This window comes from Oncorhynchus nerka, linkage group LG27 (assembly GCF_034236695.1).
Source record: "Oncorhynchus nerka isolate Pitt River linkage group LG27, Oner_Uvic_2.0, whole genome shotgun sequence".
Lineage (NCBI taxonomy): Eukaryota > Metazoa > Chordata > Actinopteri > Salmoniformes > Salmonidae > Oncorhynchus > Oncorhynchus nerka.
Window position 1 is genome coordinate 33,320,491 of NC_088422.1, and position 23,716 is coordinate 33,344,206.

General features: G+C 42.0%; 1 protein-coding gene across 2 annotated transcripts in view; it reads left to right on the forward strand.

Moving 5' to 3' along the window:
- The first annotated feature begins 1,796 nt into the window (after nt 1–1,796).
- LOC115111624 (MLX-interacting protein-like) overlaps nt 1,797–23,716 on the forward strand; it is a 43,501-nt gene continuing 21,581 nt past the window's right edge. The window contains exons 1-8 of one of the 2 annotated variants that reach the window (XM_029637874.2): nt 1,797–2,690; nt 16,592–16,698; nt 17,042–17,127; nt 17,399–17,488; nt 18,154–18,195; nt 19,722–19,962; nt 23,308–23,397; nt 23,584–23,678. In XM_029637874.2, coding sequence (XP_029493734.2) covers nt 2,377–2,690; nt 16,592–16,698; nt 17,042–17,127; nt 17,399–17,488; nt 18,154–18,195; nt 19,722–19,962; nt 23,308–23,397; nt 23,584–23,678 — 1,065 coding nt within the window. In that variant the 5' untranslated portion in view covers nt 1,797–2,376. The remainder of the gene's footprint in view (nt 2,691–16,591; nt 16,699–17,041; nt 17,128–17,398; nt 17,489–18,153; nt 18,196–19,721; nt 19,963–23,307; nt 23,398–23,583; nt 23,679–23,716) is intronic. The other variant, XM_029637875.2, reaches the window with a different exon arrangement.

Consider the following 23,716-nt stretch of genomic DNA (forward strand, 5'->3'; position numbering starts at 1 on the left):
TTGTCGGAACTAGAAGCACAAGCATTTCGCTACACTCGCATTAACATCTGCTAACCATGTGTATGTGACAAATAAAATTTGATTTGATTTGCTGTCTTGGATTTCCTATATTATTACAGAGAAGGCATAGTATCAGTGCCGTAGCAATATGGACTATCCTGAACAGACAAACACACAAGCAATATGCACGCAACATGAACAGGCAGATAATGTTTACATACATTTTTTCACTCAATCTTAAACCTGATTAACATTCAACTGTCTTACCCTTCACTAACCACAATACCTGTGTTTTGTCGCTTTAGCAACAAAATCTAAATGCGTGCAACCATGTGGCAAAACAAATTAGGTTGGCTTAGATTGTTAACATGTAAGCTATATTTAGTTTCCTATTTTTTATTGAAAACAAATACATTTGCACAATGACCACTTGTTGTTTCAAATAAATCGTTACAGTTGTTGGTAAGCTAGCTAGTGAATTTTAGCCATATTTGCATTGACATGAAATCAGTCAAAACAAGACATGGTATCAATAACTTGGATGAAATATGCTGAAATAAGACACTTATTATTTCCACACATAGCAGTGTCATTCTTGCTAGCAATCTGGCCATCCAGAATCACAACAGGCTGATTTAAACCCCATGGAAGATTGCACATCATTTTTGTGACGTTGTCAGCCAACCCATCTATGTAGCTAGATGCTAAATAATTGTATTGTATACACACAATCTATTCACTTCCTTCTGCAAATACAACAACCGTCTCAGTGTTAGCTCGACTGGGTAGTCCCTCATGTTAGTTCGTTATCTTAACGTTACCTGTCAGTGCAGCTTTTGAGTCAACATGTTGAATGTAAATTACTCTAATCTGGATTACTGTGAAGTCAATAACTCTGAATAACATCATTATGGGCAAAAGAAAAATGCTATAGTAATAGCAAACAAAGTTTACCTCCAGTTCTCCTTCTCATCTTTGCGCTCTCTCCCACAGAGAATAAGCCTGTGCACAGCAAAATATATATTTTTTTTTTGGGGGGGGGGGGGGGCGAATCAAAAATGACTTCAGAAAAACACCTTGTTTCCGCCTCCTAAAGTGACACCATACACTGAAATGCTGGTTTTAGGCAGCACTAAAAAGACAGGGCAGGCCAGGGCTCATGTTTGTAGTATTCTTTGCAGTGTAGAATAGCTTATTTTACACTATCCCAGCAGGACAAAGACTCGGAACAGAGACTAAATCATTCGGGGCTAAAGCCTGGGCCTGGTGAAGTCAATGCGTGATGCAATGCAGACCCGGTGGAGAGCGTGAGACTGAGGAGACCCGGTCTTTCCTTTAGAGTTTTGATGCAGAGTGTTGCCGGATAAAGTCATGCTAGGGTATAAATTATCCTGTGAGAGCTTTTGTTCCAAACCCACTAAGGTGTTTCAGGTGCCAAAGTTATGGTCATGTTACAGCAGTATGCAGAAGGGAGATTCAAGTGTGATAAGTGTGCAGGAGGGCATGGGACAAGTGTAGTTCAAAGGGAAAAACTGTGTGTTTCAATTGTGGGGGTGACCATGTTGCTGGGGATCAGAAATGTCTTGTGCTAGTGAGAGATTTGAGCCCTGTGATTAGTAGGCCTTGTTGATTTGAGCCCTGTGGGTAGTAGTTAGCTTGTTGCTGTTATGGTCATTAATTGTACCACAATGAGGGGAAGGAAATCTCAGAAGATTGAATTGGTCGTAGCAACAGCAGCAGAGATGTTCTAGGGTATGAGATTTGTGCTGAAGAACTGCAGGGGGCTTTGAGAGGCGCTCTAGCCTCCCAGGCCTGGTGTGGGATCTGTTTGGCCAAAGTAGTGGGAATGTGTGTTGGGCATAGTGGTATGTATAGGATTATGGCGCTTCAATTTCCTTTACCCTTTTTCGTAAACAAATATACAATGCACTTTCCCAACTGGGAAACGCTGCAATATGGAACAAAGCGTCTACCACACGAAGACGACTACTCTCTACGTCGGAAGTTATTTTGAGCCTGCAGCTCGAGTGCAGGGTGTTTCTGTGATACTCCAGCCAATCACGTTGGCAGACATGACGGCGCAACAGTTAGTCCCTTTAGCTTCACTGGAAATACTTCGATACCAACAACACTTTTGTTAGCTGTAAGCAAGCTATATATAGTTAGCAAAATAGGATACTGAAAAGACTGGCAGTGGCTGCCAACAATGCAACGTTTCTCAAAGGGTGGAGCAAAACTGGAAAATGTATTCGAAAGAGCAAAGTAACATCATGTATGAATAACTTTATTTTAACTCGCAACTACTAGCTATGAGAACAGCTAACGTTAGCAAATAATTCCAGAAGAACTAACGTTAGCTAGCTAAATAACTAAGACATGGCTACCACCAGGGAAATACAATACCGAAGCCCCACAGTGAGTATCAAGCAGGAGCAGGACGATGACTCGGACACGGAGGAGTCTCACATTGGTTTCAAGAAGTCGGATGGACGCGAGTCACAGATAATCCACAGTGGTCACTTCATGGTGTCCTCGCCGCACATTGAACACCCACCAAGAAAAGGTTACGATTTCGACACAGTCAACAAACAAACCTGTCGGACGTATCACTTCGGGAAGAAGTGTACATCACATCTCTCCATTGACGCGTCGTTGACAAAACTTTTCGAATGCATGACCCTTGCATACAGGTTTGTGTATTGGTTGGTTCTCGTCGTCAATCAATTTAACGTGTGCTAACTAGATAGTTACCTAGCTTCCAAGCATTGCTTTACTGCGGTGGCATTAATTGAATTGGCTACATATAATAACGTGTTAAAAATATGCGTTGTCCATACCCAGCTACCGAATGGGGAAGTTTGTTTTGCATGGCCCGGTGCTCCGGTTGAGTAGAGATGTGTTTAAAGACCAATGGACTAGCCTCAAAAGATAAACTCCGCTCACGCGGTGCACCGGGAACGCAAAGTGAACTCGACCAAAACACGCGGTGCACCGGGACATGCAAAACGAACTCGACCAATGACGACTATCTAAGTGGTTTTATTTTCTAAGCGAATCACAACAAGTTGGACGAGCCTTTCCTTTTCTAGTGTCTCTCGAGTATTTGATCCCACGCCCAAAGCATTGGGTGTAGCTGAAGTCACGGGTCTAAATTTCTTAGGATAAGGATACAGGATACAGTATAGTGGCATACAACAACCATAATCTAATTAATGCTTTAAATGTAATAATTCGATGCAGCTCCTTCACATGTAGTGTCTGTCAATGTCAGATGAGAAGCTATTAGGCTTGCCAGGCTACATACTGAATTTAGTTAAGTTATATCTATCCTGGGCGTGGCGTTTGGTCGGAACGATGTGGCTGGGTAGCCAGGCAAATATTCGGAACCCCAAAATCCTAACCATAACCCTATCCGGCACCTAAACCAATTTAAATGGCAACTTCAATGGGGTAGGGACGTCCCAAAGATTCCAAATAGCAAAGACCGTTGTGATTCACACGCGTATCTGCCCTTTCTTTGAATATAATACTCCCACCTGATGCCGCCTCCCGATTACTTTCCATTTTTAAGACATTTATTTTCATTGTTAGAGCGGCAAATGGAGTATCTGGTCAATATAATGGAACATTTGCGGCCATAATTTTCAAACTAGCAGAGATCCCACTCTGGAAAACTATACGTGTGTGTGTGTGTGTGTCTAATCCAAGATGGCGTAGCAGTCAGACGTCTTTTGTCCTGTTCTTGTTGTGTCCCGTGTATATATCTTTTTTTCTACGCATATATTTAAAAAATATTTTTCTTAACCTCAAACTTCAACATACTCTCCTGCAATCCACCTCAATCAATGTGGTATGGATCTGCTATTTTCTTTACTTTTGAACTGGAAACCGCAACAGAAGCTAGCCAGCTAACTAGCTAGTCGTCAGCTAGCCACTGCTAGCGGTCATCAGCTACCTTTAGGCCGGAGAACTCTCTGCAGTCTGCACAGCGTGACTCAAACCAGAGCAAATCGGACCTTTTTACCACACGAAGCCCTGCTGATCCATGACGACTGGTCTGCTGACATAACAGCACGAGGGGGCTACAGCAGACTTCTTCCGTCACGACGTCACTCTAAGACCCTTCTGCTAGCTTGCTAGCCCCGGCCCGCCGAGCTACTCACTGGACCCCTATGATCACTCGGCTACGCATGCCTCTCCCTAATGTCAATATGCCTTGTCCATTACGGTTTTGGTTAGTAATTATTTCCTTATTTCACTGTAGAGCCTCTAGCTCTGCTCAATATGCTTTAGTTAAACCTTTAGTTCCACCTCCCAACACATGCGGTGACCTCACCTAGTTTAAATTATTTTTCTAGAGACAATATCTCTCATCGTCACTCAATGCATAGGTTTACCTCCACTGTATTCACATCCTACCATACCTTTGTCTGTACATTATGCCTTGAATCTATTCTAGAAACCTGCACCTTTTACACTGTTCCGAATGTACTAGACGACCAGTTCTTATAGCCTTTAGCCATACTCCTATCCTACTCCTCTGTTCCTCTGGTGATGTAGAGGTTAATCCAGGCCCTGCTGTGCCTAGCTCCACTCCCATTCCCCAGGCACTCTCATTTGTTGACTTCTGTAACTGTAAAAGCCTTGGTTTCATGCATGTTAACATCAGAAGCCTCCTAAGCCTCTAAGTTTGTTTTATTCACTGCTTTAGCACACTCTGCCAACATGGATGTCCTAGCTGTGTCTGACTCCTGGTTTAGGAAGACCACCAAAAACTTTGAAATTTCCATCCCTAACTATAACATTTTCCGACAAGATAGAACTGCCAAAGGGGGCGGAGTTAGTCTGCAGAGTAATGTCTTACTATCCAGGTCTGTGCCCAAATCATTTGATCTTCTACTTGTAAAAATCCACCTTTCCAGAAACAAGTCTCTCACCATTGCCGCTTGCTATAGATCACCTTCTGCCCCCAGCTGTACCCTGGACACCATATGTGAATTGATTGCCCCCCATCTAGCTTCAGAGCTTGTGCTGTTAGGTGACCTAAACTGGGACATGCATAACACCCCGGCCATCCTGCAATCTAAACTTGATGCCCTCAATCTCTCACACAAATGATCAATAAACCTACCACGTACAACCCCAAATCCGTAAACACAGGCACCCTCCTAGATATCATCCTAACCAACCTGCCCTCCAACACCTCTGCTGTCTTCAACCAGGATCTCAGCGATCACTGCATCATTGCCTGCGTCCGTAATGGGTCTGCGGTCAAACGATCACCCCTAATCGCTGTCAAACGCTCCCTAAAACACTTCAGCGAAGAGGCCTTTCTAATCAACCTGCCTTGGGTATCCTGGAAGGATATTGACCTCATTCCGTCAGTAGAGGATGCCTGGTTATTCTTTAAAAGTGCCTTCGTCACCATCTTAAATAAGCATGCCCCGTTCAAAAAAATGTAGAACGAGGAACAGATATAGCCCCTGGTTCTCTCCAGACCTGACTGCCCTTGACCAGCACAAAAACATCCTGTGGCGTACTGCATTAGCATCAAATAGCCTCCCTGACATGCAACTTTTCAGGGAAGTTAAGAACCAATTTACATAGGCAGTTAGGAAAGCAAAGGCTAGCTTTTTTAAGCAGAAATTTGCATCCTGTAGCAAAAACCCAAAAGTTCTGGGACACTGTAAAGTCCATGGAGAATAAGAGCACCTCCTCCCAGCTGCCCACTGCACTGAGGCTAGGAAACACTGTCACCACCGATAAATCTGTGATAATTGAGAATTTCAGTAAGCATTTTTCTACGGCTGGCCATGCTTTCCCCCTGGCTACCCCTACCCCGGTCAACAGCCCTGTACCCCCATTTCACCCAAATCCAGATAGCTCATGTTCTGAAAGCGCTGCAAAATTAGCCCTACAAATCATCCCGGCTAGACAATCTGGACCCTCTCTTTCTAAAAATATCAGCCGGAATTGTTGCAACCTCTATTACCAGCCTGTTCAACCTCTCTTTCTTATCGTCTGAGATTTCCAAAGTTTGGAAAGCTGCCGCGGTCATCCCCCTCTTCAAAGTGGAAGACACTCTAGACCCAAACTGCTACAGACCTATATCTATCCTACCCTGTCTTTCTAAGGTCTTCTAAAGCCAAGTTAACATACAGATCACCGACCATTTCGAATCCCACCGTAACTTCTCTGCTATGCAATCTGGTTTCCGAGCTAGCCATGGGTGATCCTCAGCCACGCTCAAGGTCCTAAACGATATCATAACCGCCATCGATAAGAAACAATACTGTGCAGCTGTATTCATCAACCTGGCCAAGGCTTTCGATTCTGTCAATCACCACATTCTTATCGGCAGACTCAACAGCATTGGTTTTTGTAATGACTTCCTCGCCTGGTTCACTAACTACTTCTCAGACAGAGTTCAGTGTGTCAAATCGGAGGGCCTGTTGTCCGGACCTCTGGCAGTCTCTATGGGGGTGCCACAGGGTTCAATCCTTGGGCCGACTCTTTTCTCTGTATACATCAATGATGTCGCTCTTGCTGCTGGTGATTCTCTGATCCAACTCTACGCAGACGACACCATTCTGTAAACTTCTGGCCCTTCTTTGGACACTGTATTAACCAACCTCCAAACGAGCTTCAATGCCATACAACTCTCTTTCCGTGACGTCCAACTGCTCTTAAATGCAAGTAAAACTAAATGCATGCTCTTCAACCTATCCCTGCCTGCACCTATCACTCCAGTGTTTAATTGCTATATTGTAATTATTTCGCCACTATGGCCCATTTATTGCCTTACCTCCCTTATCCTACCTAATTTGCACACACTGTGTATAGACTTTTTCCTACTGTTTATTGACTGTTTGTTTATTCCATGTTTAACTGTGTTGTTGTTTGTGTCGCACTGTTTTGCTTTATCTTGGCTAGGTCGCAGTTATAAATGAGAACTTGGTATCAACTAGCCTACCTGGTTAAATAAAGGTGAAATAAAGTAGAAATATGTTTGTATGTATGTGTGCACAGTTGATGTCGGAAGTTTACATACACTTAGGTTGGAGTCATTGAAACTCGTTTTGCAACCATTCCACAAATTTCTTGTTAAAACAAACTTTAGTTTTGGCAAGTAGGTTAGGATGTCTACTGTGTACATGACATAAGTAATTTTTCCAACAATTGTTTATAGACAGATTATTTCACTTATAATTTACTGTGGCACATATCCAGTGTGTCAGAACTTTACATACACTAAGTTGACTGTGCCTTTAAACAGCTTGGAAAATTCCAGAAAATGATGTCATGGCTTTAGAAGCTTCTGATAGCCTAATTGACATCATTTGAGTCAATTGGAGGTGTACCTGTGGATGTATTTCAAGGCCTACCTTCAAACTCAGTGCCTATTTGCTTGACATCATGGGAAAATCAAAAGAAATCAGCCAAGAATTGTAGACCACAAGTCTGGTTCATCCTTGGGAGCAATTTCCAAACGCCCGAAGGTACCACGTTCATCTGTACAAACAATACTACGCAAGTATAAACACCATGGGACCACGCAGCCATCATACCGCTCATGAAGAATATGCGTTCTGTCTCCTAGAGATGAACTTACTTTGGTGTGAAAAGAACAACAACGGACCTTGTGAAGATGCTGGAGGAAACAGGTACAAAAATATCTGTATCCACAGTAAAAAGAGTCCTATGTCGACATAACCAAAAAGGCCGCTCAGCAAGGAAGAAGCCACTGCTCCAGAACCGCCATAAAAAAGCCAGACTACAGTTTGCAACTGCACGTGGGGACAAAGATCGTACTTTTTGGAGAAATGTCCTCTGGTCAGATGAAACAAAAATATAACTGTTTGACCATAATGACCATTGTTATGTTTGGAGGACAAAGGGGGAAGCTTGCAAGCCGAAGAACACATCCCAAAAGTGAATCACGGGGAGTGGTTGCAAACGGGTTTTAATGACTCCAACCTAAGTGTATGTAAACTTCCGACTTCAACTGTATTTATTTAATTTACGTACTGTGCTGTTTCGTTGTTTATCTGTTCAGTCGTTTCAATCTCATCTTCGATTTCTATGGAACACCCTTTGCGTGTCAAAAAATATACTATTTAACAATATTTGACCAATCAGGACCTGAATAGGACTGTACATCACATAATAATTTAACGTTCATAAATGTTTTAAGTAGTTATTACACATTGATTACACTCACTCATATTTGATATGTCACAGCGATTCGTCGATATGTATGCTAATGTACTGGTAAAGTTGTCTCGCGCACCTACAGTGCTGATCATAAAAAAAGCTAGGTTGCTCATGGATGCAAACAATCATCTTCCTCAAAAACATAGAAAAACGACAATCTGTTTGAGTAGCTATAGTTAGCTAGCTAACTATATAGCTAGGTGTCATTTAAAATAACTCTAATTTATAAGACAGTTCTTACTTGATTAATGGTGGTCGGCCCCATCTATGTGAAGCTAGCTACAATAAGGATTAGCCGCAATAGTGTGCTTTGTGGTTAGCCTTCAAAGTAAAAGTATGGCATAATTCTACTATTTTTATTAATTTGCATCACTTTTAATGACATTTTTATTTTGAAGGTGAACTGCAAATTCCACTATTGTGCCTAATCCTTATTGTGGCTAGCTTTACAACACATAACCCGCTCCTGTCGAGCCTCACTAGCCGGATGAAGCTAGCTGGCTGCTTATAACGTTAGCTTTGGGCAATAGGGTTAAGTAGCTGGCTAGCTATTTATTTTCATGAACTGAAGTTCAATTTTAATAGACGAATAACAAGTGGCATCCTAGCTAATACGTACTCACAAAGATTCCTAAATCATTGCCCAGAATAATGAAAATGACTGCAGTTTCTACTGGTCATTGTTTTCAGGCTGACTAGGTAATGCTAGCTACCCCAGAAGTTGCGGTTGAACAAATTATGCTTTATAACAAATGCTGTATTTTAAACACATCTTTCATAACCAGTGTTTGCATGTTTGCTGACTTTTTTGTACAGTTTTGACATTGCTAGTGTATCTTTTTTGACACACAAAGACCCAAACGGTGTTTCATAGTATGTATGTCGTGAAGCTAATAGCAGTGACGCTATTACTGTGTAATTCCGGTAAGGCAACATAGCACACTTGGTAGTGTTAACCGGTGCCCGACCAGTCGGCGAAAGCCAACATCACCAACGATGGAGAACGGTGGATTGTCAAGAGCAATGAATTCCATTATCTTGGCTTTAATGGATTTCGCCTTTGAGTTGTCTTGCTGAAATGTTGTTACTCTTTCAAATGACTGCTTGACTTGTTGACTGCTTGACTTTGTTGACTGATCGATCCACACAGCAGACGTTTGGGCTAGTTTAGGAATGCTGTGTTGAATGTATTGAGTAAAATTTTACGTGGCGTCATTACGTCATGTACCTTCGCTATATACAGTGGGGCAAAAAAGTATTTAGTCAGTCACCAATTGTGCAAGTTCTCCCACTTTAAAAAGATGAGAGGCCTGTAATTTTCATCATATGTACACTTCAACTATGACAGACAAAATTAGGGGGGAAAATCCTACATTTTATAAGGAATCACTCAGATGCCGTCTTTTGTCTAGTGCCAAACACAGACAGCCATATACACACCCTGTTTCGCTGAGAGAATGGACCCTGGATTGTTGGGATTTTACAGCCCGATGTTTAGCCATGCTTGATGTGCTGAGTGTGGAGAGGACACTTGACACCAGATGCCCAGGCAATGCAAACAGCCTGAGCACCACTTTGCTGACAGGGGTTTTGCAATAAAAGTCGGTGTTGCTCCTTCTCAGAACACCCTCAACCCATGTCAACACATGATATGACACCTGTGCAAGGGAGATTGTATTCCTTTACAGCTCTCTTCTTGCCAAGGATTGGCACCATCGCACATCCCGCAACCTTTGCTCTAGTTTTATGGCAGACTAGGTTTAGTGGAATGTAGAGAACAATGACATATGTTCAGAACCTGAACTAAATGTAGGTGGTAGGGCCATGGTGCAGGTACATAACACAAAGTTGGCCAATTAAATCAACAGCATTTTTTGCGCTTTCATTCTCATAATCTAAGGTCATCCCTCAGTGATGTCAAGCTAAGGTCATCCCTCAGTGACGTCAGGTAAGCGCTGCTTGACCGTTTATCTCTAGTGAACCACACCCTTTACTACATGCACGATAATCTGGATTCCTTTAGCACTTTGGCTCTCTCTTAGAGCAACAAAAGTGTACCGCAATGTAGACGGTCCAGGTACCCTCTGTTTTGCTACACAGTAGGACAGCGCCTGAAGAGTCCACCATAAAATCAAACTCACTCCTCTTTTTTTTATTACACTGCGTTTGAAGATGCACATGACTGTGGTAGACTGGCCCAGTTTAAGGAACCACAACGATTCTGCCTTTGCAACTTGGGGGGTTGGGGTAGGGCGTCCGGAGCATCAAGTGTCCTCACCTAGGCTGTCATAGATGGAGAGGTTTTAAGCCTGGTGTCCCCAGGAATCTCCAATGCAGTGGCTAGTGGCTACATTTGTTGACATGTAGCCAAGTGGATCCGGCTCAGGTGGCTTTGTACACATCAACTTGGCTTAAGTGGAAGGACATATCCTTGACTCATTAATAGTTTCAGTTCACTTGTCGGGATAAAAAAATACCTTTCATCCCATTTATATGCAAAATACATACTAAATAGAGTCTATGCTCATTGTCATTGGGTAATTTAAACTGAAAAACACTTGCTAGAGTTGCGAGGTGATTTGCTAAATGATGGACTGCAAGCACCACTTGAGCTGCGACTCGCGCTACCGAAACAGGGCCCGGTTTCCCAAAAGCATCTTCGTTAGAACCTTCGTAGGAGCTACGTTAAATCTCCAAGCTGTTTCCCAAAACCATTGTTAGAAAAGTTGCCCTTGAAAACGCTCGTCATTTACCGACTGCCTCAGACCTCTCATAGAACCAGCCCCAACCTGGCCTCCGAGGCAATACGAACCAGCTAAGTGTGCCGTTAGATGTTTTTTGCATCTAACGAAGATATACGCTAAACACATAATCAAAATGTTTGTCTGTCTCTCTGACCGCCGATAACTTCAGAATGATGTTGACTAGGCTACAAATAAGCAAAGGATAAAAATACGTTTCAGATAAAAACAGTATAGGCTATATAGGCCTATATATTTAAATCCCATTTAAATCAATTTCATGTTAAATCAATTGAGTTATATTTGCCTAATTGTAGGCTACTTTCTGTAATATTTGCCTCAATATATTTAATGTGTAGGCCTAACAGCATGTGGACAAATTTGTACCAAATCTGGGATTTTAGTGCATTATTATTGGGTAGGCATTAGAATAACCCTCCTATATTTGCAGTCATGGGTGGTAATATCTCTCTAGGAGCTGGTCCATTCTCAGTATTGTGAAAGAATTCTAATGTTAAGGTAAGATTTTAATATATACTGAACAAAAACATAAACACAACATTTTTTTTGCTCAGTGACAGTTCATGTAAGGAAATCAGTCAATTTAAATAAATTATCCAATGGATTTCACGACATGGAATAGAGATATGTATCTGTTGGTCACAGATACCTTAACAAAAATGGACCTCAAAATGGGCCTCAGGATCTCATCACCGTATCTCTGCATTCAAAATGTTATTGATAAAATGCAATTGTTTTTTTTGTTCGTAGCTTATGCCTGCCCATAACCCCACTGCCACCATGGGGCACTCTGTTCACAACATTGACATCAGCAAACCTGCTCGCTCACACGACTCCATACCCGTGGGCTGTGATTGGATGGCCGGCTGTAGCACAGCCTGGGATCGAACCCGTGTCTGTAGTGACGCCCCAAGAACTGCGATGCAGTGCATTTGACCACTGCGTAATTTGGGAGGCATGATCTGGCTGTATAATCAGCTTTTTGATAATCCGTCCACTTGACAGGTGTGGCATATCTTGGCAAAGAAGAATTGACACTAACAGAGATGTAAACAAAATTCGAGAGAAATAAGCTTTTTCTGCATTCGGAACATTTCTGGGATCTTTAATTTCATGAAACATGGGACCAACACTTCACATGTTGCGTTTATATTTTTGTGCAGTGTAGAAAGGTGATCCGAGAGCAGCGCTGCCTATTTTTCAGTATCGACACAAGCTTCAACAACGCATTTAACAAACGTTCTCTGCATGGTGTTTTGACAAACGTATGTTAAGTCTTTGGCCGTTGGAACGATGCGTCGTTAAAACACTCCTAAGCCCAGGTGCAACTTCGTCGCTGTTCACCGTTTACTCCCGATTTAACAGGGTGTTTTTCCCTGAAATATTGCGAGTTGAGACAAACCGTTAACAACATTTAGGAAGCTAAAATTCCCATATTTAACCAGACGTCACCCACATTCCATGGGTGTACATTTGTTTACCTTGTTTGATTTGTTTATTTTAAACTTGGTGGGTAGGCTTTTGTTAAAAATGTAGCAAAGTAGACTAATGATTCAGAAAAAAATACTCTGCCTTTTACCAAAACAATGTTTTTGTTGCACGTTTCAGTCTGGAACCTGCCTAGGTGTAGGGCTGTTGTAACCAATTCTAAATGGCACACTAGCGGTTCGCAAGTCTCTTTTGAATTTGTGATAAAGCTGTCGTGATTAAGCACGGAATGTAGCTTGTCTATAGTTTTGTTTGTGTATCCCATCAGTTAGATACGTTTTATAGGCAGTATTTCTACAGGCCTAATGGGATCTTTTTTGTGTTCAGCACGCCTGTGAATAGACTAAAGGGAGTGGTCTGATCAGAATTGAGTGAGTAAGGCACTTGGCCTTGGTTTGTTGTTTTAAACAAATGGAACACTAGAATCAATGTGAAATAAAGGTTGTCTTTGTGACAAAATTGTACCTTTCCCGACCGGGCATCCACAGTTTACCTACCCCGGGCCATTGGGCAACCTTTAATGTCAATCCAACATAGCATATTTCCCCAGATTCTCATTGAAAGTTCAAAAGGGGAAAGATAGTTCCCGGGCAGGAATTGTGCTCATATTTAAATAGGGCAACAAGCGGAAATGGCAGTCACGTCACCGGTGATGCGCGTTCATTTCTGACTCATCCTCTCTGTTCCAACTGAAATGGGAACTTCTACAGAAGTGTAAACTGGAGCGTTGTGTGAGGAAACCCGTCTGTGTAGAGCGACCAACTAAACACTCGCCGTAACCATGTCTGTCGGGGGAACATCCATTGCTGTGGCGCAACCTGTTAGTCCTACACATATGAATGTCCCGTTGTTCCTGTTTTTTTCTTGTCCTGTTGATGGCCTCTGGCTTCCTGTGTTTGACTCAACCCTATGAACTGCACTTTTAGTTATAGTAAACAGATTATACTAGGCTAGGGAGTCCCAAACCTTTTTGGGCACTACCCGTAGGGTGGCGCACAATTGGCCCAGCGTCGTCCGGGTTTGACCGGTGTAGGCTGTCATTGTGAATAAGAATTTGCTCTTAATTGACATGCCTAGTTAAATAATGGTTACATATTTTTTTTTATGTTGATAGCGAAAAATGATTCCGACCCCAACCAAGTGAGAAACATTTTATTTGGGGCTATGGCAGTCGATTGAAAAACATTCTAACAGTATTTCTGATTGTCTTCTCAAATCACCATCACATAGCCTACGTTTTAATGTGGGGCTATGGCAGTCAATTGCAAATTACTGACATGTATATTATCTCACCAGCACTAATGAGATGGGTGTGCATGTCGAGTCGGAGATTCTCAAAGTCGGGGCGTTTTTGAAGGGCGCGCCTCATCTCTGCTGTCACATCCAACCTGGATTGACATTTGGTTTTAATGCAGACGAGAGCACTGAATCCAGCTTCACACAGATACACTACATGACCAAAAGTATGTGGACACCTCGTTGAACATATCTTTCCAAAATCATGGGCATTAATATGGAGTTGGTCCCCCTTTTGCTGCTATAATAGCCTCCACACTTCTAGGGAGGCTTTCCTCTAGATGTTGGAACATTGCTGCAGGGACTTGCTTCCATTCAGCCACGAGCATTAGTGGGGTCGGGCACTAATGTTGGATGATTAGGCCTGGCTCGCAGTCATCTTTCCAATTCATCCAGAAGGTGTTCAATGGGGTTGATATCATGGCTCTGTGCAGGCCAGTCAAGTTCTTCCACACCGATCTCGAGAAACAATTTCTGTATGGACCTCGCTTTGTGCATGGGGGCATTGTCATGCTGAAACAGGAAAGGGCTTTCCCAAACTACTTCCACAAAATTGGAAGCACAGAATCATCCTGAATGTCATTGTATGCTATACCGTTAAGGTTTCCCTTCACTGGAACTAAGGGGCCTAGCCCGAACCTTGAAAAACAGCCCCAGACCATTATTCCTCCTCCACAAATTTTTACAGTTGGCACTATGCATCCGCCAAACCCAGATTCTTCCATCGGACTGCCAGATGGTGATGCGTTTTTCATCACTTCAGAGAACGTGTTTCCATTGCTCCAGAGTCCAATGGTGTCGAGCTTTACGCCACTCCAGCCGATTCTTGGCATTGTGCATGGTGTTCTTAGGCTTGTGTATGGCTGCTTGGCCATGGAAACCCATTTCCTGAAGCTCCTGCCGTAGTGATTGCTGCAACCGAGGACAGATTATTTTTTACTCGCTAAGTGCTTCAGCACTTGGTGGTTCCTGTTCTATGAGCTTGTGTTCCCTACCACTTCGCGGTTGAGCCGTTGTTGCTCCTAGATGTTTCCACTTCACAATAACAGCACTTACAGTTGACCGGGGCAGCTCTAGCGGGGATAAATTTGACAAACTGACTGTTTGGAAAGGTGGCATCCTATGACGGTGCCACGCTGAAGAGCTCAGTGATTTTCAACAAGGCCATTCCACTGCCAATGTTTGTCTATGGAGATTGTATGGCTGAGTGCTCAATTTTATAAACCTGTCAGCAACGAGTGTGGCTGAAATAGCCAAATACGTTATCTGCAGCATTGTCACATGACAGCTCAATCAACTGTTAGATTTTACTTACTGGCACATCAACTGAGCCAGGATCACAGTCAAACGGATTGGGAAGTAAGTCCCAAACTGTTCTTCTAATCGTTGGAGGTGAGCAGTCATCACTCGTGTGGGACACTTACTGATACTGTACTCAGAGCATGCTCTGACCAACTGGCAAGTGTCTTCACTGACATTTTCAACCTTTCTCTGACCGAGTCTGTAATACCTACATGTTTCAAGCAGAGCACCCTAGTCCCTGTGCCCAAGAACACCAAGGTAACCTGCCTAAATGATTACCAACATGTAACACTCACATCTGTAGCCATGAAGTGCTTTGAAAGGCTGGTCATGGCTCACATCAACACCATAATCCCAGAAACCCTAGAACCATTCCAATTCGCATACCGCCCCAACAGATCCACAGATGACACAACCTCTATTGCTCTCCACACTGCCCTTTCCCACCTGGACAAAAGGAACACCTAGGCCCTAAAAATTGTTAGACTTCAGCCACCCTAGTCATAGACATGGCAAGCGGTACCAGAGCACCAAGTCTATGTCCAAAAGACTGCTTAACAGTTTCTACCTCCAAGCCAGAAGACTGCCGAACTGTTAATCAAATGGCTCCCCGACTTTGTTTTTACGCTGCTGCTCCTCGCTGTTTATTATCAATGCATAGTCACTTTACCCCTACCTACATGTATATATTACCTCGACTTAACCTGAACCCCTTGTATATAACTTCGTCATTATTCTTTTGTGTTACTTTTTTTTTTAGTTAATATTTTCCTAACTCTTATTTTTCTTAACTGCATTGTTGGTTCATGGGTTGTAAGTTAGCATTTCACAGTAAGGTCTACACCTGTTGTATTCAGCGCATGTGACATGCACCGCCAAGGGAAGGGCGCATGGTTCACTTTTGAAAGACTCTCCAATAAGAATTATTTCCTCTGAATCCACTGATTGTCACTCATCTATATAATGTTTTTGTATTTCCCCTGCATGCATGCATGCTTGCGTTCAGTTCATTTAGTTTCCCAAATATGTCAGTTACATAGACAAGGAGACACATTTTCTTTTCATTACACAGAAAGTCAACCAAGTCTATTTTTTTATTTGAATCTTTCCAACACTCCCCCACGATAACCACCAAGCATCGGTGTGAAATGGAACATTACGTTGTTCATGATTGATAGAACATGCTAAAACCTCCACTGCCTTGTCTTTGCCTCACCTATGCTCTCTGCCTCACTGTTGTGTTTTGTGTAGTCTCCAGTGTCAACGGTGGCCTACTTAGTCCCTATGGACGCATGTGTTATGTTGGCCTTTTCAGAGTTGGAGTCATGGAGTGTGTCCACTGTCAAGGCAGCCTGCCTACACTTAGGATAAAGGGAAGGTTGAGCTGTCTGAAATCAGGGGTGACATCCATATTTGTTCTATGATAACCTCTAACTCCACTGTTAACATTACCTCTTGATTTTGCAAACCTGAGTCTTTGCCGCTTGAGTAGGTCATTTAGATGCTTGTGTTGTCTTCTGCCTTTTCAGCGGCAAGTTGGTGTCGCCAAAATGGAAGAACTTCAAAGGCCTGAAGTTGCTGTGGAGAGACAAGATCCGGCTCAACAATGCTATCTGGAGGGCCTGGTACATGCAATGTAAGAGCTCCACACATAGCTTCATACTCTATTCTGTCTCTCACTAAAAACAGTAACCCAACTGTTGTAACGAAGTAACAACCAGGTTTAACTTTGCTGAAAGAAGTTTTGGATTAACGCTTGTGCAGGGGAATCCAGGGTTGGGTTTGGAGAGCCACTGGATTGCACTTGAATCACCTTCTGATTGAGAAGTATAGTCTACAGTTAATGTGTACAAATCATATTTAATCAATCTGGGTAAATTGATATCTGCTCTCAATTATATTAGGTATATTCTATAATTAGTAAGCTGGTGTGTTATTTTCACTCAACTGGTAGCTCTTGCATGTGTTCTACTCTACAGATGTGGAGAAGCGAGAGAACCCTGTCTGCCATTTTGTTACTCCTCTGGATGGGACCGTGGACATGGAGGACCATCGTCCGGCAGAGGTAAGGAGGGGTAGTGGATTGCTGGGTATATAGGCAACAGTACCATACCGCTGCTTCACCCTAATAACCAGACTCTTCTCTCTGATCACTTTTTTATCCCATACGTATCGTTTTGGCTCCTTCGCATGTCGCTCTTCATTATCAATTATATGATTTCCCCCCTCTCCTCTGTTCCACTCCCACCCATGTCTCTCACCCCTCCTTACTGCTTACCACTTTTCTGTCAACCTCTTCCCACGTTCTTTTCTCCCTCCCCCTCTATCTTCCATAGGCAATAGCCACAGAGGGGAAATATTGGAAAAGAAGAATTGAAATTGTAATTCGAGAGTATCACAAGTGGAGGACATATTTCAAGAAAAGGGTAGAGTAATGGATTTAGTTATTTCCTGAAATGGTGCCTTTTCTGTGTTTTAGATTAAATTAGCACAATGTTAGGCCTCTTGAGTGGCGGAGCGGTCTAAGGTTGCAGTGCTTGAGGCATCACTACAGACCCGGGTTCGATTCCGGGCTATGTCACAGCTGGCCGTGACCGGGAGACACATTTGGCCCAGCATCATCCGGGATAGGGGAGGGTTTGGCTGGCCGGGATTTCCTTGTCCCATCGCGACTTTAGCGACTCCTTGTGGCGGGCCGGACGCCTGCAAGCTGACCTCGGCCGTCAGCTGGACAGTGTTTCCTCTGACACATTGTTGCGGCTGGCTTCCGGGTTAAGCGAGCAGTGTGTCAAGAAGCAGTGTGGCTTGACAGGGTCATGTTTCGAAGGAGGGAAGTTGCAGCTGTAACTACCAATTGAATATCATGAGAAAGGGGTAAAATGAAAAATATATATATATATTTTTAAGTACCGCTATGTCGCAATTAAACAAAAGACTAAGCAGTAGTATGCCTATTTTAGGTTCTTGTCAGTTGCTTTAACTGGCTCGCGAGGCAACCAGTTGAATATCCTACATTTAGTATGCTCTACTTCATGTTATTCATTCAATATATGAATCTGCCAATTAACATTGATTTTCCAATTTGTCACAGTTACAGAAGCACAAGGATGACGATCTCTCAAGCCTTCTCAAGGTATGCAATCTAAGTGATCTTGTGTGTGATGCTGGCTCTATTCAAATTTGATAATAGCAAAGTAGTGTGAGAGAAAATAAGGTTAACACCCAAATAATCCCAACATCTGAAATCTAATGTGAAAATGGAAAATAATAGGTTATTAATGTCACAGAATGAATTCATTAAAGTTGTAGGTTGTGTTCTAATGCTGTTTTTGAGTACACATACGCTCACTCTCCTACGTATTTATTTGGACAGTGAAGTTTAAAAAAAGTTTTAATTTGTCTCTATACTTCAGCATTTTGGATTTGAGATCAACTTTACAGAACACTAAAGAATGTCACCTTTAATTTGAGGGTATTTTCATACATATCTGTTTTACCGTTTAGAAATGTAAGCACTTTATGCATCTCGTTCTCCCATTTGAAAGTGCCTGTAGTATTTGGGCAAATTCACTTATGTGTGTTAAAGTAGTCCAAGTTTAGTATTTGGTCCCATATTTCTAGCACGCAATGACTACATCCAGCTTGTGACTCTACAAATTTGTTGGATGCATTTGCAGTTTGTGTTAGTTGTAAATTAGATTATGTTGTGCCCAATATAAATTAATGGTAAATAATGTATTGTGTAATTTTGTAGTCTTTTATTATAAAGAAGAATATAATATGTGTCTGAACACTTCTACATTCATGTGGATACTACCATGATTTCAGAAAATCTGTAATGAATCGTGAATGAGTTAGGCACGAAGATCATACCCCCAAGACATGCTAACCGCTCACCAGTACCAATAACCGGGAAGGTTAGCATTTTTTAGAGGGAGTATGCTATTTATGCCTCTAACTTTCTCACTCATCGTTATTCACGATTCATCCATGATTATCCGTAATCAATGTAGCATGCACATTAATCTAGAAGTGTTCAGAATCATATTCTATTCTTATTTCCAATAAAAGTGACTCAAAAATGACACACTACATTATTTATCATTAATTTCTACTGAACACAACATAATCTGAAACACAGCGTAAACAAACTGCAAATGCATCCAACAAGTTTGTAGAGTCACAAGCTTGATGTAGTCATGCGTGCTAGGAATATAGGACCAAATACTGAACTTTTGACTACTTTATTACAAAAGTGAATTTCTCCAAATATTTATGACGCCTTCAAAAGCGGGCACTAGAGATATAAAGTGCTTTCATTTCTAAACGGTAAAACAGAATATGTATGAGTATGCCCTCAAATAAAAGATACTGTCACCTCATATGAAACATTGTATCTCAAAATCCAAAATGCTAGAGTATAGAGTCAAATTAAGTTTCAGCTTCACTGTCCAAAAAATACGTAGGGGAGTGTAGTAGGTCTACTTCAAACAAACCGCTTGGTGCATAATCAATTTGAGTATGCGATGTGCATGTTTCATAATTGTTTTATCTTACTCTGTTAAGTAGATTAGTTGTGTGACTATGCTGTATAATATGTGCACTGCATGTTTTTTGTGTAACTGACTGGCTGGCTTGTTGCATATTGAACACCCCAAGGGGCCGGAAGAACAGTTTTCGCTGTTTGGGGATGTCTTTCCAGACACCTTCCGTGTGTCCCTTTATCAGGATGAGGAAATGGCTGGGCGCCGCATTGCTCGCAAGAGCCGTGAGTCACCCGTCCCCATGGAGATGGACCCACTCTTTGACATGGACGTGCTGATGTCAGAGTTTTCTGACACACTCTTCTCCACGCTGGCCTCCCACCAGCCCATGGCCTGGCCCAATCCCAGGGAAATAGGTGAGGGCCCACCACCAACATCCCATTCCATACACCAGGGCTTATCAACTATATTCTTACAGGGGCCAGATTTGAAGAAGGTTATTTACAGTGGGGAATTAAAAAAAAAAAGATTATTATTTATTTCACCTTTTATTTAACCAGGTAGGCAAATGGAGAACAAGTTCTCATTTACAATTGCGACCTGCCCAAGATGAAGCAAAGCAGTTCGACACTTACAACAACACAGAGTTACACATGGAGTAAAACAAACATAGTCAATAATACAGTAGAAAAATAAGTCTATATACAATGTGAGCAAATGAGGTGAGATAAGGGAGGTGATGGCAAAAAAAGGCCATGGTGGTGAAGTAAATACAATATAGCAAGTAAAACACTGGAATGGTAGATTTGCAGTGGAAGAATGTGCAAAGTAGAAATCGAAATAATGGGGTGCAAAGGAGCAAAATAAATACATACAGTATGGGAAGAGGTAGTTGTTTGGGCTAAATTATAGATGGGCTATGCACAGGTGCAGTAATCTGTGAGCTGCTCTGACAGCTGGTGCTTAGAGCTAGTGAGGGAGATAAGTGTTTCCAGTTTCAGAGATTTTTGTAGTTCATTCCAGTCATTGGCAGCAGAGAACTAGAAGGAGAGGCGGCCAAAGGAGGAATTGACTTTGGGGGTGACATAACACATTTGTTTTGAAAATCATTTGTTTTTCCAACCATGTCACTAAATGTTTTATCCCTCCCCTGTAGTCCCAAATTAAGTAAATTTAATTGATTGAAGATGTCACAAAGAAACAAACATCTGATATGATTTTGTTTTCTAGATACAGTGCATTCAGAAAGTATTCACACCCCTTTGACATTTTCCACATTTTGTTATTACGGAGTGGGATTTAAATGGATTACACAAAATACTTTGTCAAAGTAGATTACATTTTTTATTTTTTGGGATTAATGGAAAATTAAACACTATCTTGATTAGATACTGTAAGTATTCACCCCCCTGAGTCAATACATGTTAGAATCACCTTTGGCAGCGATTACAGCTGTGCTGCTTTCTGGGTAAGTCTCTATCTGTCTGGATTGTAAAATATTTTCCCATTCTTTAAAACATGTGTCAAGCTCTGTCAAGTTGGTTGAAGTCTTGCCATAGATGTTAAAGTCGATTTTTTTTTTTTTTTTTTTTTTTATATATTAAAAATATCTAGGCCACTTAGCAACATTCAATGTCATCTTGGTAAGCAACTCCGGTGTATATTTGGCCTTGTGTTTTAGGTTATTGTCCTCCTGAAAGGTACATTTGTCTGTTGGAAAGCAGACTGAACCAAGTTTTCCTCTAGAATTTTGCTTGTGCTTAGCTCTATTCTGTTTATTTGACTTTTTTATAAACTCCCTACTCCTTGCCGATGACAAGCATACCTAAAACATGATGCAGCCACCACCATTCTTGAAAATATTCAATAGTGGCACTCAGTGATGTGTTGTGTTGGATTTGCCCCAAACGTAACACAGGGCAAAACAAATTTTTTTTATGGCATTTTTTTGTTGCAGTGTTACTTTAGTGCCTTATTGCCAACAGTATGCATGTTTTGGAATATTTGCATTCTGTACAGGCTTCCTTCTTTTCATTGTCATTTATGATAGTATTGTGGAGTAACTACAATATTATTTATCCATCCTCAGTCATCTCCTATTACAGCCATTACTCTTAACTGTTTTAAAAAACACCATTGACCTCATGGTGAAATCCCTGAGCTGTTTCCTTCCTCTCCAGCAACTGATTTAGGAAAGGCGCCTGTATCTATAGTCACTGGGTGTATTGATACACCATCCAAAGTGTTACATTCATAACTGCACTATGCTCAAAGGGATATTCAATGTCTGTTTTTTTTCTTCAGTTTTTTCCCCCTATCTACCAATAGGTGTCTTTCTTTGCGATGCATTGGAAAACCTACATGGTCTTTGTTGAATCTGTGTTTGAAATTCACTGCTCGACCGAGGGACGTTACAGATAATTGTGTGTGTGTGTGTGTGTGTGTGGGGTACAGAGATGGGGTATTCATTTATAAATCACGTTAAACACCATTATTGAACAAGGAGTACATGCAATTTATTGTTCTATCTTTTTACCAGGAAAGTTGACTGAACATATTCTCATTTAAAGCAACGACCTGGGGAATAATTACAGGGGAGAGGAGGGGGATGAATGAGCCAATTGGAAGCTGGGGATAATTAGTTGGCCGTGAAGGTCAGATTGGGAATTTATCCAGGACACCGGGGTTAACACCCCTACTCTTACAATAATTGCAATGGGATCTTTAGTGACCACAGAGAGTCAGGCCACCTGTTAAACATTCAATCTGAGAGATGATGCCATAAACAGGGAAATGTCCCCAATCACTGGGATATTTTTTTAGACCAGAGAAGAGTGCCTCCTACTGGCCCTCCAACACCACTGCTAGCAGCATCTGGTCTTCCAACCAGAACAAACCCTGCTTATCTTCAGAGGCAAGCTTGCAGTGGGATGCAGGGTGGTATGCTTCTGGCCTGCAGGGTGGTTATGCTCATTTTTACTCCTGAACCTATTTAGGCTTACCATAACAAAAGGATTGAATGTGTGTTGACTCAAGACATTTCAGCTTTAAATGTTTTATTAATTTGTAAACATTTCTAAAAACATAATTCCAGTTTGACATTATGGGGTTTTGTATGTAGATCAGTGACACGAAATCTACATTTTCTCAATTTTAAAATGTAGTCTGTAACACAACAAAATGTGGGAAAATGTATGTAAAGTAGATCATGATGCTCAGCAGACTACGAAACAAGCGATGTTGCAGGCTAGATGTTGATCGGATAAAGTTTATGATAGCCACAACTGAGTCTGTGATGTTTAAAAAAAACTCAAATCACGCTCTTCTGTATCAGGCAGTGTAGTGATCTCATCTGTGGTGAAAGAGCCAATAGGTGGGAAAACAGACCCTGTACCCCTGTTAGCAGCTCTGATTTGCTGTAACTTGTATGTTGGGTGATATTGACTGACAGCACTTAATGGTTGGGACTACAGGAAAACAGATTCTCCCAATGGAGAATATTGAACGAGGGCTCCTTTTGGCACTTAACATTGGATTTTGGGCGGATTGTCTCAGCTGTTCTTTTTACTAATGTTCAGAATTTATCAAAGGGCCGTTCTAAATTGATAAACGGGCCTGATCTGGCCCGCGGGCCGCCAGTTGAATAGCATTGCCATACACCAAGCCTTTTTCTATTTACTCAGATCCACCCAAACCTTCCTCCAACCAGAGCTATAGGAAAAGTCTGTTTGTTATTCACACCCCATCCATGTTCCCCATAGCTCATGCAGGGAACGCAGACATGATCCAGCCTGGACTCATCCCCCTACAGCCCAACCTGGACTTTATGGACTCCTATGAGCAATTACAAGGTAATTACAATGCACTCTGCCATAGCGACAAACTCTAAATAATGTCACTAGCACAGTGCACCAACTCTGGAGCACCATGTTACTCTCATACGGTAAGTATAATACAGCAGGTGGAATATCCTAACACTTATGAGGGTAGAGTGGATGTTATACTAATTCTAACTAACCTAGAGACTCTTCTTCCAGACTTATTTCACAGCCTCCGTCAGCCCATCTTCCCCTCTGCTTCCCTCACTGCCTCATCCGCCACTCCTCTACACAGCAGTAGCTCTCAATCCCAGGTAAACCCCAACCCTTGGCCCAGTCCCTGTGAACCTCA